General features: G+C 38.2%; 1 protein-coding gene across 1 annotated transcript in view; it reads right to left on the reverse strand.

Annotated features, from left to right (window-relative positions):
• LOC149021465 (nuclear pore complex protein) overlaps positions 1 to 15,270 on the reverse strand; it is a 66,004-nt gene that overhangs the window by 39,598 nt on the left and 11,136 nt on the right. The window contains exons 4-9 of the mRNA XM_089149695.1: positions 13,614 to 13,729; positions 10,805 to 10,836; positions 9,695 to 9,820; positions 3,542 to 3,700; positions 821 to 913; positions 568 to 735 (exon numbers count right to left, since the gene is read on the reverse strand). Coding sequence (XP_089005821.1) covers positions 568 to 735; positions 821 to 913; positions 3,542 to 3,700; positions 9,695 to 9,820; positions 10,805 to 10,836; positions 13,614 to 13,729 — 694 coding nt within the window. The remainder of the gene's footprint in view (positions 1 to 567; positions 736 to 820; positions 914 to 3,541; positions 3,701 to 9,694; positions 9,821 to 10,804; positions 10,837 to 13,613; positions 13,730 to 15,270) is intronic.

Consider the following 15,270-nt stretch of genomic DNA (forward strand, 5'->3'; position numbering starts at 1 on the left):
AATAAGTCCCATAACGTAATAACAATAGAAATCTTCTACGATGGAGTAATGGCAAACAGATTGAGTTTTCTTAGGTTACCAACTTATCTGCCATATCCTTCAGTCAATTGGTTTTCTTGCCAATGACCCACCCAGCAATCCATGCCAAGTACTTAATAGCATTTAAGGCTCATTAAAGGGAGAAGTTGATTCAGAGCACAAAAGTTTTAAGCCACAAATATAGGAAGGGGGGAACTCAGCAGAATAGTAGGGTTGCTATATTGTGACCTAGTGGTCCCATGGTCACAGGTTTAAGTCAGGAAACACCCTCTCAGAGAAGCACAAGTAAGGCTCTATACATTATGACCCTCTCCAAATCCCATAGAAGCAAAATTCTCTTGCCCTGTGTGCACCATTTTCAGGAAACAGCTTCACCAAAGCACACCATGACTCTCCCTTAGACCCCACAATGGCAAAAGCCTCATGCATTAAGTATGCCCTTTTAAATATAGGAAGGAGAACAAAAGAGCATACAAATCATTCCAGAATTGCAAGCAGAATCTACAAGTCAGAGTCTTGAAGTCCCACCTCAGAGGCACAATAACAGGCCCATTTCCAAAGACGCAACTGGTGTCCAACGCCACTTTCCAGTTCAATGGCTTGCAATGTTCTGCTCCTTCCGTTCTTCACCAAAGCCTCAATTGAAGGAAATTGATCCAACCCTCCAAATGGACACAGAGTTGCTGCCCTCCATGGCTACCAAAAGGAAGACCATATCAATCCTGGGAAATAATTCAAGACTAGTACACTTTGAAGAAAGGATTTATAGCAGAAATTTTACCTGCCCCGCAGATCGACATAGCTCACATGCCTCCTCCACTCTTCCAGCTCTTAAAAGAGTCCAAACATCCTCTAGGAGAGATTCATCTTGCTTCTGTTCAGAAAAGACAGTTGTTATTAGCTTTCAGAAGAAATTTGAATGCCTGTTGTATCCAAAAGTAACACCATGTCCCAACTCCCAAAAAGAATAAACATCATAAGCAGAAAAACACACAATGCATTATGGATTCCAACTATAACCATAAACAAATCCTAGCTGTTTGCATTTGAGAGATCTCTTTACTTAAAAATATAATTGGCCAACTAGATTGTTTGAGAAATCATTAATCAAGGAATAAAACAATCCAACAGCCAGAATGATCTGAAATTCAGGTCAACTGTAGACGACTAATACATCTATCATCAAAGAAACCCTATATCCAGAACTTCAGGAAATAGATTATTTGCAAGTTGGTGAGTATAAACGCTGACTTCAAGAACCAAGAAATTATGATTGACATTCATAATCAGGCACGAGAAACTGATTTAAAATGATTTAGATTTGAGGACTTAAAAAATAAACAGCAAGAATTATGAATCCACGATGAAGGCTAGAAGAAAAGAGAGGTTAAAAGAATGGAGAAGCAGAATATGGAGATGATCACACATGAACAGAACTAAAAAGATATCACCTGGTAATCATGGGATCGGTCTCCATAAACAGCTGGAATCCACCAGCACCCAAATCTAAACCGGAAAGAAGCAGCTAAGACTTCCAAAAAATCAATGACCATAAGCAGCTTTCCATTTCATTGACTAAAGGAAAGAAAAAGCGGCAAAAAATGAAGACCAAAATTATGGATGATTCAAAAGGTTTCAGGAATTGACTGAGAACCCATTCCAATTTGATTCTTCAAACTATGGTAGTGAGTTTGGCTTGTTTAAGATAATTCCTCAGATTTACTATAACACTAGCAATGGGTCATCTCGACTAATACAATGATTTTTCTTTTTTCTATACAAACACATTAGAAAATTGTTTAAGTGTCCACATAATATTCTACTTTGAAAGAGGTTAAAAAGCAGTATATGTTTTCTAGCCAAAGAATCCATAAAGGAATAACTTTTGAGTTAGAAAGAATAAATAACGATAGTACTTGAAAGAAAAAAAGAAAGATACAATGACAGAGAAAAGAACAAAAGGTACCACAGAACCCAGAAAAGCAATCCATCAACCATAACCAAAATTTGCTTTAAAATGTAGTGGATAAAAACATATAGGTAGCAAATTATCCATTGAGACCAGCAGTTGCAAGGCCCTGCTGGTATTCTATCATACTACTATATAAAAGTACAACCTCAATTCAGTTATGGTATGTTTTTTCATTAGATCAAAATACCCCTTCCCTAACCATAGACACCCCGATGGAAAACATCCCTTCCCAAATTCTTTCGAAAATACACAACTCTTAAATGGGAGAGACGTGAAGAGTTACAATTGCATGAGAGACACATCTCTAAAATTTCCTCCATTGAATGGGTTACATCTCTCCTTTCGAAACCCAATGCCCGCGTCCGAAAAACCCTTTCCACAGACCTACGCAACTCTCCACCATGCAACGCAACATTGCAACCTCGTAAAAATGCCCACGCAAAACCGAGCGGCATTACACCTTACAAAATGAGTACTGTTCCATGTACCTGAATATCTTGCCTAGAATTTTTTTTTCTGGGCAGCAGTCTCCAGTTTTTTTGAAGACCAAATCATCAACCACTTTGCCAATTGATGTTCCTATCTTTTTGGGAGATGCACACATGTATCTAAAAGGGAGACTTGATCCCAATTCTGAGTTATTACATTGGCTGGATTTAGCTACGAACATAACCTTCTATTTTTGGACCCCCTACTTTCTAATTCCATTCCATCAACATATCATCCATTCTACTTATCAGATACATCAAATTTCCAGTCAGTTGTCACCTACACTAGACCTTCATTCAGTCTATGTCTGAGTCCCAAACCACCAGATGTTGAAGAATCCTTCTGCTTTATCTAGAGCCTATCATCATTCACTTCAAATTCAAGCAATTTCCACAATCTGGTTTTGCTAGAACCATACCTCCTAATTTCTGAAACTCTTCATGATTTGATTTAATCCTGAGGTTTTATACTGAGTTACTGACTTTATAGAAACTGGAATATCATACTTGGAACCCTTACCTTTTGCTTACATTTTTACATTACTGGGGTTCTCACTGGTATTGAGTACCATAAAACTTGTTGCTGTTCTATTTCTTCTAGCCTTCTTTCACTTTCTTCTATTTCTTCTAGCCTTCTTTCACTTTCAGCAAATTCAGGCCTGCAGATTCAATCAGTTATGTTTCATCTATTGCTTTCTCTCTTTCTTTCTTTCTTTCTTTCTTTTTTAATTCAAATTTTCCACCTACCTTTGGTGTTGTTTCAGGTTTAACACATCTAATGCTTCCTCATTGTTTCTGACTATCTATGGCTGGCTATAAATCTCCCTCCTTGTCCATCTATACCATAAATCCTTGTCCTTGGAATATCTTTATCATTAACCCTCACCATGTATTTACCATGCTACATCATTTGCTACCATGAGGGAGCATGGAAATTGTTTCTTGAGATCTAACTGCTAGGGGATTATTTATACCATGAAGTGGAGCATTGGAAATTATTTCATAACCAAAACAAGTCAAGAATGGGTGTGTGTAAGCATACTTTGTCATCAGGGACTTGCTGAGCCATTTCACGCGTAGGGGCATCAAAGTCCAAGTGTTGAACAACGTTTGGATCAGAGATGCCTCTCTTCAGCAACCTTTGAGTATTATGCCAAACACCAGAGCTGGGTAGATAGGAACCGACATGACATCCTCGAACCTGCAAGATTCATAATTCCATTGTAAACCAGATACAGTTCAATCTCAAGATGATTATCAGTTTACCTATACACAAGCTCTACTGGCAACAGCTAACGTCAACAAAAAGCAGCGAGAAAAGTATCATATACCAAACAACTCCAGGCTTTTTTGAAGTATAAGAAAAGGATGAACAACAGAATAATACAAGCAGCATACTTAGTAGAAAAAGGAAGTTAGTTAATCAAGAGGTGGTGAAAAAGTACGTTTATCCCAGACAACTTCAAGCTTTTGTTTCAAAGTTTTTAAGAATTGAGAAATAATCTAATGAAAAAAAAACAAACAAAAACAGAACAAGTGAGAACCATCTGTCTTCCTTTCATGCCTATTCTGGTTAGTGTAGAAATGAAAAGCTCAGAATTATTGAATTTGGCCTCATTGTAAAGTTTTAGTAGAACAACAAATGCAATCAGGTAGTAAGAGATTGGATCCAAACAAAGAGCCTAAAACAGCTTCAAATATGTATCTTCTCCTGTTTCCTATAGGAACTTGTTATCTCTTTTTCCCTTCTTAGGTAAATCACTTTTATGCATACAAGTGATAGAAATATCTAAATTCAACTTAACACTTCCCAGAAAATAATATAAAGATGGAACCAAAACTGGAATATAACAACAGTTAGCAAACCCAAAACCAATCTAAAACAAAACAAAATTTGACAACAGTGCAGTAACACCCTATCTAATTTTTAATCGTAAGGAGTGTGATGTGAATCCGATCTTAGGGTTAGGGTTTCTAGGAATTCCCTAAAATTAAGGGTTTGCCTAGAATCTTCCAACAAATAATTCTGAAATCCTATGGGAAGGTTTGAGTTTACTTTGAGATGGTTAAAAATTTCTGGATAATTTATGGGGTCGCTTGGATGTGGATCTCTAAAGAATTTATGGGAGGATCCTAGAGACAAGTTAGGATTCATATGGGTTGGTATTGGGAAGATTAGGGTTTTATCAATTTCCTATAGATGGCTTTGAAGTCAAAAATTACCCTAGGGTTGGTAAGAAAAGAAAAGGGATAATTTGGTTTGTTTTAGTAAGGTTTAAAGAAGATTTTAGGGATATGGGAAAGGGTTGGATCAAAGTAGGGGATTTTTTGTATTCTTGGATGGATTTTGGGCAATCTTTCTTGAATCTTGTTGGTTTGTTTTAGTAAGGTTTAAAGAAGATTTTAGGGATATGGGAAAGAGTTGGATCAAAGCAGGGAGATTTTTTGTATTCTTGGATGGATTTTGGGCAATCTTTCTTGAATCTTATTCTCTTTCTTTCTTTTCTTCTTTCTTTTCTTTCTTTCCTTTTCCTTTTCCTTTTCTTTCTTTCTTCTCTGTTTTTCTGATCTGCCGCAAGTCAGAAAAGGGGAAGGGAGGGGGCCAATAGAGAAAAGAGAGGGAATGGGGGATCCGCAAGGTAGAGGAGAGAATGGGGGAGGGGCTGGCGTTTGTTGCAGGGGGTAGGGTGATGTGAACATGGGTCCACCCCCTGGCTGAAACCCTGGAGTGGGCCTCATGGCCACTCCAAAGTGGCATACCTAGGGCCGGCCAAACCCTCAAACAAGCGTATTTTGGTCAATTTTAGCCCTAATTAGTTGCTGGAATTTAATTTCAGAATTTTAGTTTTATTTTCCAAAGTCTAGTTTTGTTTAAGAGTTTGAGTTGGTAGTTGAGTTCTTGAGTCCTAAGGAGTATTTCTTTAAAGCATAGTTGTCAAGGCGTCGCCTTGGCGTCCTGGCAAAGTTTGACGGGATAAGGCGAGAAGCGCCTCATGTGGAGTCCATAAGGTGGTCGCCTCAGATGCCGCGGACCCCTAGGCGACCACCTTTGTGGATTTTAAAAACCACCATATTTTTATTCCAAATCAAAGGCCAAAAGAAATTAGATTCCAATTGGGGATCATCTAATGGTTGAGTGCTTATATAAGTTTTACATGAGATACATGGGATCATTCTAACATTAAATCATTAACCAAAAAAAAAAAAAAAAAAACCAGAGAATTTCACTCGAGACTCTTCACTCTTGCGAGCCTTAAGCCCCTAATCTCTCATCGTCTCTGCCTCTCGGCCCTCTCCCTCTGCTACTCTCTTCATCTTCCACTTGATCGACAATGAAATCAGCAACTCCGGCAACAGTCATTGACTCCGGCGACAACCAGAGATGTTGTTACTCTCTTTCAGCTTTTCATTTCTTCTATCGATGCATGCTACTATCTTCCAGAGTTCCACTCGATCGATGGCGACATCCAGCGACTCCGGCGACATCCAGCGACTCCGGCAACATCCAGTGACTCCAGCGACATCCAGCTACTCCAACGACAGCCAAAAACATCACCGGCTACACCACTATACTCTCTTTTTCAATTTTGGACCTTCCAAAAATTTTTCCCTTCATAGGCTCATAAGAAAGCCACCGTAGTTGCAGAGCCTGCAGCGGCTTCCGGTAACTCTAGTCACCATCTCAAGTGACGGTATGTTGCCAAAATGCTTTTTTTTTTCCTACGTTGTAAAAATGTTATAAGTTGCTACTTTTAATTTCTGTTTGGAGATTGTTAACTGATTAGATAGTTACATGTCGGGTGTGCTCTATTTGACTTACTCCTCTATTATTCTGGAATTTTGGTTTTGATTTCCTCTTGGTTTAAGTCTGCATTGGCTATTTCCCGTTTTTGTAATTGTTTAGGCTTAAAGTTATTTGGGCAATCTTTGGTAAGTGTTTCTTTCTGCTTTTCAGTGTTAGTATAGAGGATGTTGCAGCCATTATGTCTTCTTTGTCATAAGTACTACTAATTTGGTAGATCTGTAATTCAATACAAAATCCTCTTATTCTCTTCATATTTTTACTGCAAGTGAATCTGGATTGCTGGTTTTTTATTGGACTACGCTTATACAATTGCTTAATTGATTGCAAGATCTAGGTGAGGTTTCAGCAGTGATTGTATTCTCATAGAATGATAGAATGGCATTCAACCATAATTGTTTGCTCATTTATTCCTTTGACCAAGTTCTATTTGTCTAGTGTCTAATTGTTTTGCTCATGCATCTATGTGTTTACTATTTAGTTACATTTAATCGTATCTTGATTCTTGTTAATGATAGTATGATACTTGGAATTTATTTAGGACTTACGATGTGTGGTTTGTAGTATGTTGGATGACTTGAGGTAGACTAAATGGCTAATATTAATTTTTTTATATATATATATAAGATAGGTTTATAATGAATTAGTGTATGAGATGTACACTAAAAAGTAAAAATTTCACTTTAAACGCCTCGACCGCCTAAAAAGCGCTTCGGAGGGCGCCTCGTCGACTCATCGACTCAACCAGCTAAATTTGCCTCGCATCGCCTCGTCGCCATGACAACTATACTTTAAAGTAGGACTCTTGTAGATAGTTAGGCCTTTTATTTCAAGAAGCGTTCTTTTTAATTAAAATGTAGTTGTCATTAATTGTAAGAGGTATCCTAAATTATAAAAGAAACCCTAGTTAAGTTGGTTTCTAAGTCTTAGTTGAGTCCAAATAGAGTCTCCCAATTAGAGTTACATTCTTTCCTTTTTATGTAAAGCTATAAATAAGCCAACCTATAATTGGAAAGATTAGTCTACAATGAATAAAGAATTGACAAGTCTGCAATGAATAAAAAATTGACATGTTGTGGGAAATTGGGTTGTGGCCTTCTTGGGAGGGCATTGTGGATTTTCAAGCATTCATTTACTTCCAGCAGCATACAACATGCAACCTTGCCCCTTCCCCTTCATCCCTAGCCATCGCAACCCCTCCCCACCCCCTTTTCTCTCTTGCACACCTTGGAAACCCCACCCCTCCTGCATCACAGCCCCCTATCCCCTCTCCCCCACCCTGCCAGCACCCTAGGTCCCCTCCCATACCCCATGCGACACATCTCAGCCCCTCCCACCCCTCCTCCACCCCGCAGCAACCCATTCCCCCTCTTCTTTCCCTCAGCCCCCTCTCTCTCTTTTCTGACTTGCAGCAGTTCAGGAAAACCAGGGGGAAAAACAAAAACAAAAAAATTGAAAGATTTGCCCAAGATCCATCCAAGAAATATTAGAAACCTCCCAACTTTGATCCAAGTCATCCAACCCATTTCCCTCATCCCCAAAACCCTATCTATCTCAATGCCAACCCATATCAACTGAGTTAAATCTTAAGTTCCTAACTTGTCCCTAGGATCCTCCCATAAATTCTTTATAAGTCCACAAACATCTCAAACCCATCCAATAGGGATTTGATACAACCCTCATTTTTCCCTTTCCCCAAAATTAACCCAACCCATCGCTTTGTGATATTAGAACTTTCCCATATTAATTTTAGATTGATCCTTTTCACCCCTAGTCAGTTTAAAATAATTCTTACTCATACCATTATTAACCCTTGGTACTTCAGAACGACTCATGTACTTGGGAGATTAATTGCTAGAAGATTCTGAGCGAACCTCCAATTTTAGGGAATTCATCCAAGAAACCCTAACCCTAAAATCGGGTTCTTATCATAGGGGAGGGGATCTATGGTGCTGGCAGGGGTGGGGGAGAGGAGATAGGGGCCTACAATCCAGGGGGTGGGATTTCCTAGGTTTGCAAGGGAAAAAAGGGAATGGGGAGGGGCTGCAATGGCCAGGGATGAAGGGGAAGGGGCAGAGGGTGCATGCACTTACTTGTAGGCTGCTGGAAGTAGATGAATGTTGCCGGTTCTTGAATCAAGATGCTACAATTGAAGGCAAGAATACTAGAAAATCCGCCATGGCCCTCCTAGAGAGAACTACAACCTGTTTCCCACAAGTAATCTTCAACCTTTATTCAATGCAGACTAATCTTTTCGATGATAGGTTGACTTATTTATATCCTTACGTAGAAAAGAAAGAATCTAACTCTAATTGGGAGACTATTTGGACTCAACTAAAACTTAGAAACCAACTTAACGAAGGTTTCTTTTATTATTTAGGACACCCCTTACAATTAATAACAACCCCATAGACTAAAAAGAACTCTTCTTGAAATAAAAGACCAAACTATCTATAAAAGTCCTACTTTAAAGAAAGATCCCATAGCACTCGAACTCAACTACCAACTCAAACTAAGACTTTTAAACAAAACAAGACTCTGAAAAATAAAACTAAAATTTTTTAGGGTTCGTCCAGCCCTAGGTGCGCACTTTCAAGTGGCCTTCAGCCCCACTAGGGTTTCAGCCAGAGGGTGGACCCTTGTTCACATCAGAGTGCTTGGTCCATTCATCATATTAGAGCATGTCAAACACATACGGAAAATGAACCCTTGAGTCCTCACACAAGGTCCAGTTAAGTTGTAATAACTACTCTAAAAACAAGAGGGATCTACAGTTAGTTACGATATTGTGCAGCATAACAGAAAGGAAGCATGTAAGCCAAAATCCAAAAAGGCATATGCTTTGAAATTACACTAAATTATGTGTTGTGAATGTAAACATAAAGTTGCAACAGTGTTAATGGTATCATCATATACAATTTTTTAGTGATTTGAACAGATTCAAAAACATTATATTCCATTAATTGTGCCCTCATCAAGTGTGTATATATATATCTGAATGATGATTGTGAATTATAATCAATATGCATGCATCTAGAGAGCTGCATTCAGACAGTATCAGCTAAACCAGCTTCAAAGATGCCAATCATAGCACCAGCATAAGGTTACAGACGTGAGCTGCGAAACCATTCCAACCCCCTCCCCCCCCCCCCAAAAAAAAAGATAATTCATTCAATCTAAAAAATATATATATATAAAGCATAATGACCTAGCAACTTTGATGTTCGTGAAAGTCCAAGGAGGATCCTTTTTCATTCCATGGGAGTAAAATAACAACATTGATAAGTTGGCAGGTTAATAAATATCGACTTGGAAACAATAAGGGGAACAAAAGAAGGCCACTTAAAATTATCAGAAAATGGTCAGCATTCCAGACAAAATAAGTCAACAAACCTTGTTCTCCAAATCAAGGGCTTCAGATGCTAAACCTTCTAGCCACTGAACAATCCTGAGACATAGTTGTGCTGTGTGATCCATCGTCACAAACTGGCAGGCCTCTAAATGCGAAGTTGTTGGATTCTGTTCAGACAACATGAGATCTCAGAAGAGAATTCTGAGTAAATAAATAAACATCTGCATGCTACTTGAAACTTGAAAGTGGGAGCATCAAAGGATTGACTAGTTATTCAGGTCTAACACGTATCCTATTCTATTAAAGATATCATTGCCAAATATAAAATTTTGGCAAGGGCACCCAATATGTTCATGCGAGTAAAACCCACCACCACTAAAAACACTGTCACTTCCGCAACAAACCACTCATGCCTGGCAATGCAAAAGAAGCCATCTAGAAGCCATCAATGATAAATCATATAGATCGAATCTCACTTGTATAATTTCAGCCCAACACAATCAACAAAATTTAATAAAAAATGATTTAGATTCCATATAATTACGATGATGCCATCTCCCAGTAATAATATCTAATGGTTTATGTAATTTTAGTAAATATGAATTCACTTTAAAGTACTAAATCCTGATTTGATTTTAGCCCTAACTTGATCAGCGAGATTGGTATGGCTCTTTCTTTCGTATGGATGTACTCATGTTTGCAAATGTAGCAGATCATGGCACATCCAGGGGTCACTAACAAGCTGTCATGTATATCCTGACCCATATATAATGGGAAAATCTTGCAGTAACCAACATCAGTGGAAAAAAAGAAGTTGCAACATCACTTTTTTGCCCCATTAGCATCACAAAATTCTCTTTCAGTGAGGGTAAATCTCGTCATTTCATAATTCACATGGGCCAAAACAGCTCTTTAAAATAACATAAGTTGAGCTTGAGTTGAAAAAGGAAAAAAGAAGACATGTATGACAGGGTCAGAACTGTCTTCTGGGTCTCTATCACGATTAATGGGATACCAGCTATCCAAGTTGGGTCGTAAAACGAATACCAATATGGACAACATACAGTCCAACAGCCACCTTTTGATTTTTAGAGTTGAAGGCCCTACTTGAGAGAGATAAAAAGTGTTGAACACAACACAATATACAATACCAGAATTAGGTCTTCAGGAAGTTCATCACTGCCTGCAAGAATAGCCAAGGACCTGCTTCAGAAAAAATCCACAAGGCTGAAATGGTAACAACCAAAAATTTTACATGGACAAAAATGAAGAATCATGCAACTAAAACCTCGACAGTTTTTCTTCAAATTCTGCATGGATTAAGGACAAACAAGAAAAGCAATGATATCTGAAATAATGCCATCAAGGTTTGCTAGCCTCTGTAAGTACACAAGACTTCATCCCAACCCCCAAAAAGGAAAAAGAGAAAACCCTGAACAAGACATGTTGGAATGAAATAGCATGTGATTGAGGGACCTTCAATGTTCTAATTTTATTTTTATTTTTTCCTTTTCTTTTCCACCAAAATTGACTATATCAGTGCCAGTGAGGCCATTTTGGTGGTATGTTTTGACCATTTCAGCCATTCCAGTGGTATATTTCGGTTTCAACCACAAATCCCAGTAGAAATTGCAACCTTCAACATTGCTTCCAAGTCAATGAGAATCTAGCTTTTTTCCCTTCCATTCCAAGCAAGGAACATGAAGCCTGGGTTGAGATTTATCTAACAGAGAATTTCTGAATAATATTCCTGTGCCTCCATGACCTCAGAGTGCACAAATCCTGATCAAGAACCAATGTTGCTGTTAAGAAAAAAATCAGACTTACCAATTATACAACCAGTCTACCGTGCAGAATAAAAAATACTTCTTTTTACAAGTTTTTCAGCTCATCCTTCTGCTACCACTGGATTAACATCGTGCCTTAACGCTCTATTCTAGTTCTTTGCTTGGGAAAAGAGAGTTCAGGGAGTCCGAGTTGTTTCAGAAAGAGAGTTCAGGGAGTCCGAGTTGTTTCAGAAAGAGAGTTCAGGGAGTCCGAGTTGTTTCAGAAAGAGAGTTCAAGACCCAAATGTGTTTTTTACATTTTGTTATGCAAATAACTGGTAGGTATTGTATGGCAAGCGCACCAAAATCTGAGAAAGATAGCCATTCAGGTGCTATCACAGACATAGTCATCCCTTGGTTGTGAGTGGAACTGGAGCATATTCTCTTTGATTTATAGTAAAACACGTAGCACATTGAGGAGGAAGAGACTAAGGTATCGTTTGTCCAAGAAGAGGATATGCTGTATCAGTGGGTGAGTGATTAAGGTGAAGCAGTGATGGATCAACCTGGAAGATGCATGTTTCCATAATTGCCAGTGCCATGGACCCAACGAATGTGAAAGCTCACTTGTAATCAGAGGAAGGTACAATGCATACACAAGGAGTAATGCACCCAGCAAACCTATTTGAGGAGCCACCTGGCCAACCTGTTACTACTGAGAGTTCAAGTGGATCAAGCACAAATGATGATGATGATGCCGGTGCTGCCTCTACCCCAGCTCATACTCATAAAGCCAATGGTGGTGAATGGTGATGGTGGAGCTAATGAGATGACTCAGGTGGTGAGTACTGGTCAGGAATCTGGCGCAAAGAACCAGTATGGTCAATGTTCAAAGAGGAAGGAACCAATTAGATTCACAAGTGAGTCCCAGTTTACCCATGCTACGCAAGATCAGGAGTCAGGACCATGGGACCCCACTGCTTACAGGAGAAACAGGACTTACAATTGCACGAGGACCCCAGTGATGTGGGTATGCATAATTTGGTCATAGGAAGTATGAGCATATACACCACTATTAGTCAACATCATCAACCTTAACAATCATCTAATGGAAATTATGAATATCCTTAAAGTGATCAGAGTACAGATTCTGATCACTCATCACATCAAACTACATCACTGCAACCCACTCTCTCTGCAACTGCCATCCTTGTATCACCCAGCCAGCCCATGTTAGCACCAGCAAGAAATTTCCCTCACCCAAGCAGTTGAACCTCTATTATGTGCAAATCCCTCTTACAAGTTTAAACCCCTTCTGAAAACCATACTGTTGATTATTTCACAAAACTTCCAACAGCTCCCAGCTAAAACAAGTTCAAGATTAATGATTTGTACTTACTGATTTTTCGGGAAAAAAAAGTCATGAAACTTCTCGTTCTATTTTAAAGAAAAATAATGTTTGTTGCCTCCAATTTGAAAACAATGAGCATTTGCTCATTGAAATTTTCACAAAAATGGGTTTCACCCAAAATGCATAATAAGGTCTTGTCTTCATTATTATATCTCTATTATTTGAGTTTAAAAAGATCTAAGGTCCATAAATCCAACCAACAACTGAAAAGGATTTTTGTGTCAGAAAAACAAAATAAAGGCTGATATCAAAAAGAGCTGAAGAGAAGTTTACAGTATAGACAATACTCAGTGAGGAAGAAGGTATGATATATTTATTGCTTAAACATGCAAGCTTACTTCTACAGTCATTCACCATTTGGATGAATTTTCTTTGTTTTTTCTCTTTTTTTTTTTTTTTTTTTTTTTGGGGGGGGGGGGTTAGCATTTGGATGTCTAAAAATCAGAATTTCTTCAACATGCAAGCTTACTTCTACACAGTCATTCAACAATTGGATGATTAGAATCAGAATTTTCTCCTGCAGACAACGAAGAGTTGCGACCGAAAGAAGACTAAAACCTAGACATCAACGAAACCCATTACCAAACAAACTTCTAAAAGAAAAATGGCATTAGCATTTGAAGACCACAAAGCATGTAACAATGCCATAAACAAGTTAAATTGAAAAATAAATATAAACTTCTATTTTTGGTTAAAATTGAATTACCTTTACCAAAAAGGTACCACTAACAAGTTAAATTGAAAAATAAACATAAACCTCTATTTTTGGTTAAAATGTATTACCTTTACCAAAAAGGTACCACAAAAGAGACCAAGAAGCTGCCTCATCAAGTAATAGGCGGGCCTTTTGTCTCATCAACTTATCCTCCACAGCTCGGTGCCTCCCATTAAATTCATGCCTACAAAAAATAACGCATGCTGCTGTCACATAATAATTAAAGGGTGCCAAGGCCATCTCATGTCAATATAATATGTACAAAAACAAACCATGTGCAAACAAGCTGAGAGTACCATTTTTCTCAGCAATCATATTAAATTGCATCATCTCTGACCTCATGATAGTAAGAACCAAGAGCCAAGGAGAACTGTTGGCACATAATTTTTTAGGGGAAAAAAATAGCAAAATAGTCATGTAAATTTTGTATTAATTTATATTGTTTCCCATATCAAAGACATGCTGAAATTATTAACTTAAGGAAGTTAGTTTTCATTAAGTCCACACTTCATCAACAACACCACCCTTCCAACCCCCACCCCAACACACACACACACCCCAAAAAAAATAACTCTCGTCCAAAAACTGTTTAAATCCCTAAAACAAAAGATTAGCGAAACCACAAACACCCAACAAGTATGTCAAATTGGTAATCACCCCATTTTCCGTCAAAATGGTAAATTGATCAAAGGAAAAAAACAAATATATCCTTAGCAATACTTTTGTACTAAAAATAAAAATTATATTTATACTTATACACTAATCTATATATTATAACTTAGAAAGACCAATATACCATTTATCTCACTTAAGTGACTATCACCTAGTCAATTTATTATTTTTCCTACCCAACAGTTCTTCCCAATTTTATTGTAGGTTAGATAAACTCCAAAGATTCTTCTAGTTTTTACTTCATTACTCTTGTTTCTTGAGCTGACGTAGTGAAGGAATTCACCCAAATAAATAATTAAAAACTTACAGTATTTTTTATCCATTGTACCTTATTGTTTCATGGGAATAAATAATTAAAAAATCAGAATAATCTTTTTTATTTTTAAATTCAATGTAGCAAAAATGAGGATGCTAAGATGGATGAGTGGCAAAACTAGGAAGGATAAGATAAGGAATGATCATATTAGAGTTGGTTTGGGAGTTGTTCCCATGAGTGATAAGCTTCGAGAAAGTCGTTTGAGGTGGCACGGCCACATTCAACGGAGACCTATAAATGCTCCTGCATGGAGAAGTGATATAATCCAGATTAAAGGGACTAAAAGAGCTAGGGGTAGACCTAAGATAACCTTAAGAGAAGTAGTGAGAAAGGATAAGCATAGCTTAGGCCTTGTATCTAGCATGGCCTCAAACAGACTGAATGGAAGGCAAGGATCCATGTAGCCGACCCCATTTAGTTGGGACAAGGCTTATCGTTGTTGATGTTGTTTGATAAAACCCTACTAATACTTCCCAAAATCCATACAAGATGCAAGAATTTAACAAGATAACACTGGTTTCTATGGTGCCAGTCACTCCCCCACACCTCACGGTGTTCCCTCAGCCTACGGCTGCCCACAAGAATCTCCCAAATATTCCATGCCCTCCCCCTCTCTTATACCTCTATTTATTACCTCAACTAACCCTAATTAACCCTCATTCCAAATGGCCTCATCCTAGGGTCCTAACAACTACCGGCCCCTCGAAAATCACCTTGTCCTCAAGGTGATGGAAAAT

The sequence above is a fragment of the Hakea prostrata genome, chromosome 3 (assembly GCF_041222555.1).
Source record: "Hakea prostrata isolate BN-2017 chromosome 3, UWA_Hpros_2, whole genome shotgun sequence".
Taxonomy (NCBI): Eukaryota; Viridiplantae; Streptophyta; class Magnoliopsida; order Proteales; family Proteaceae; genus Hakea; species Hakea prostrata.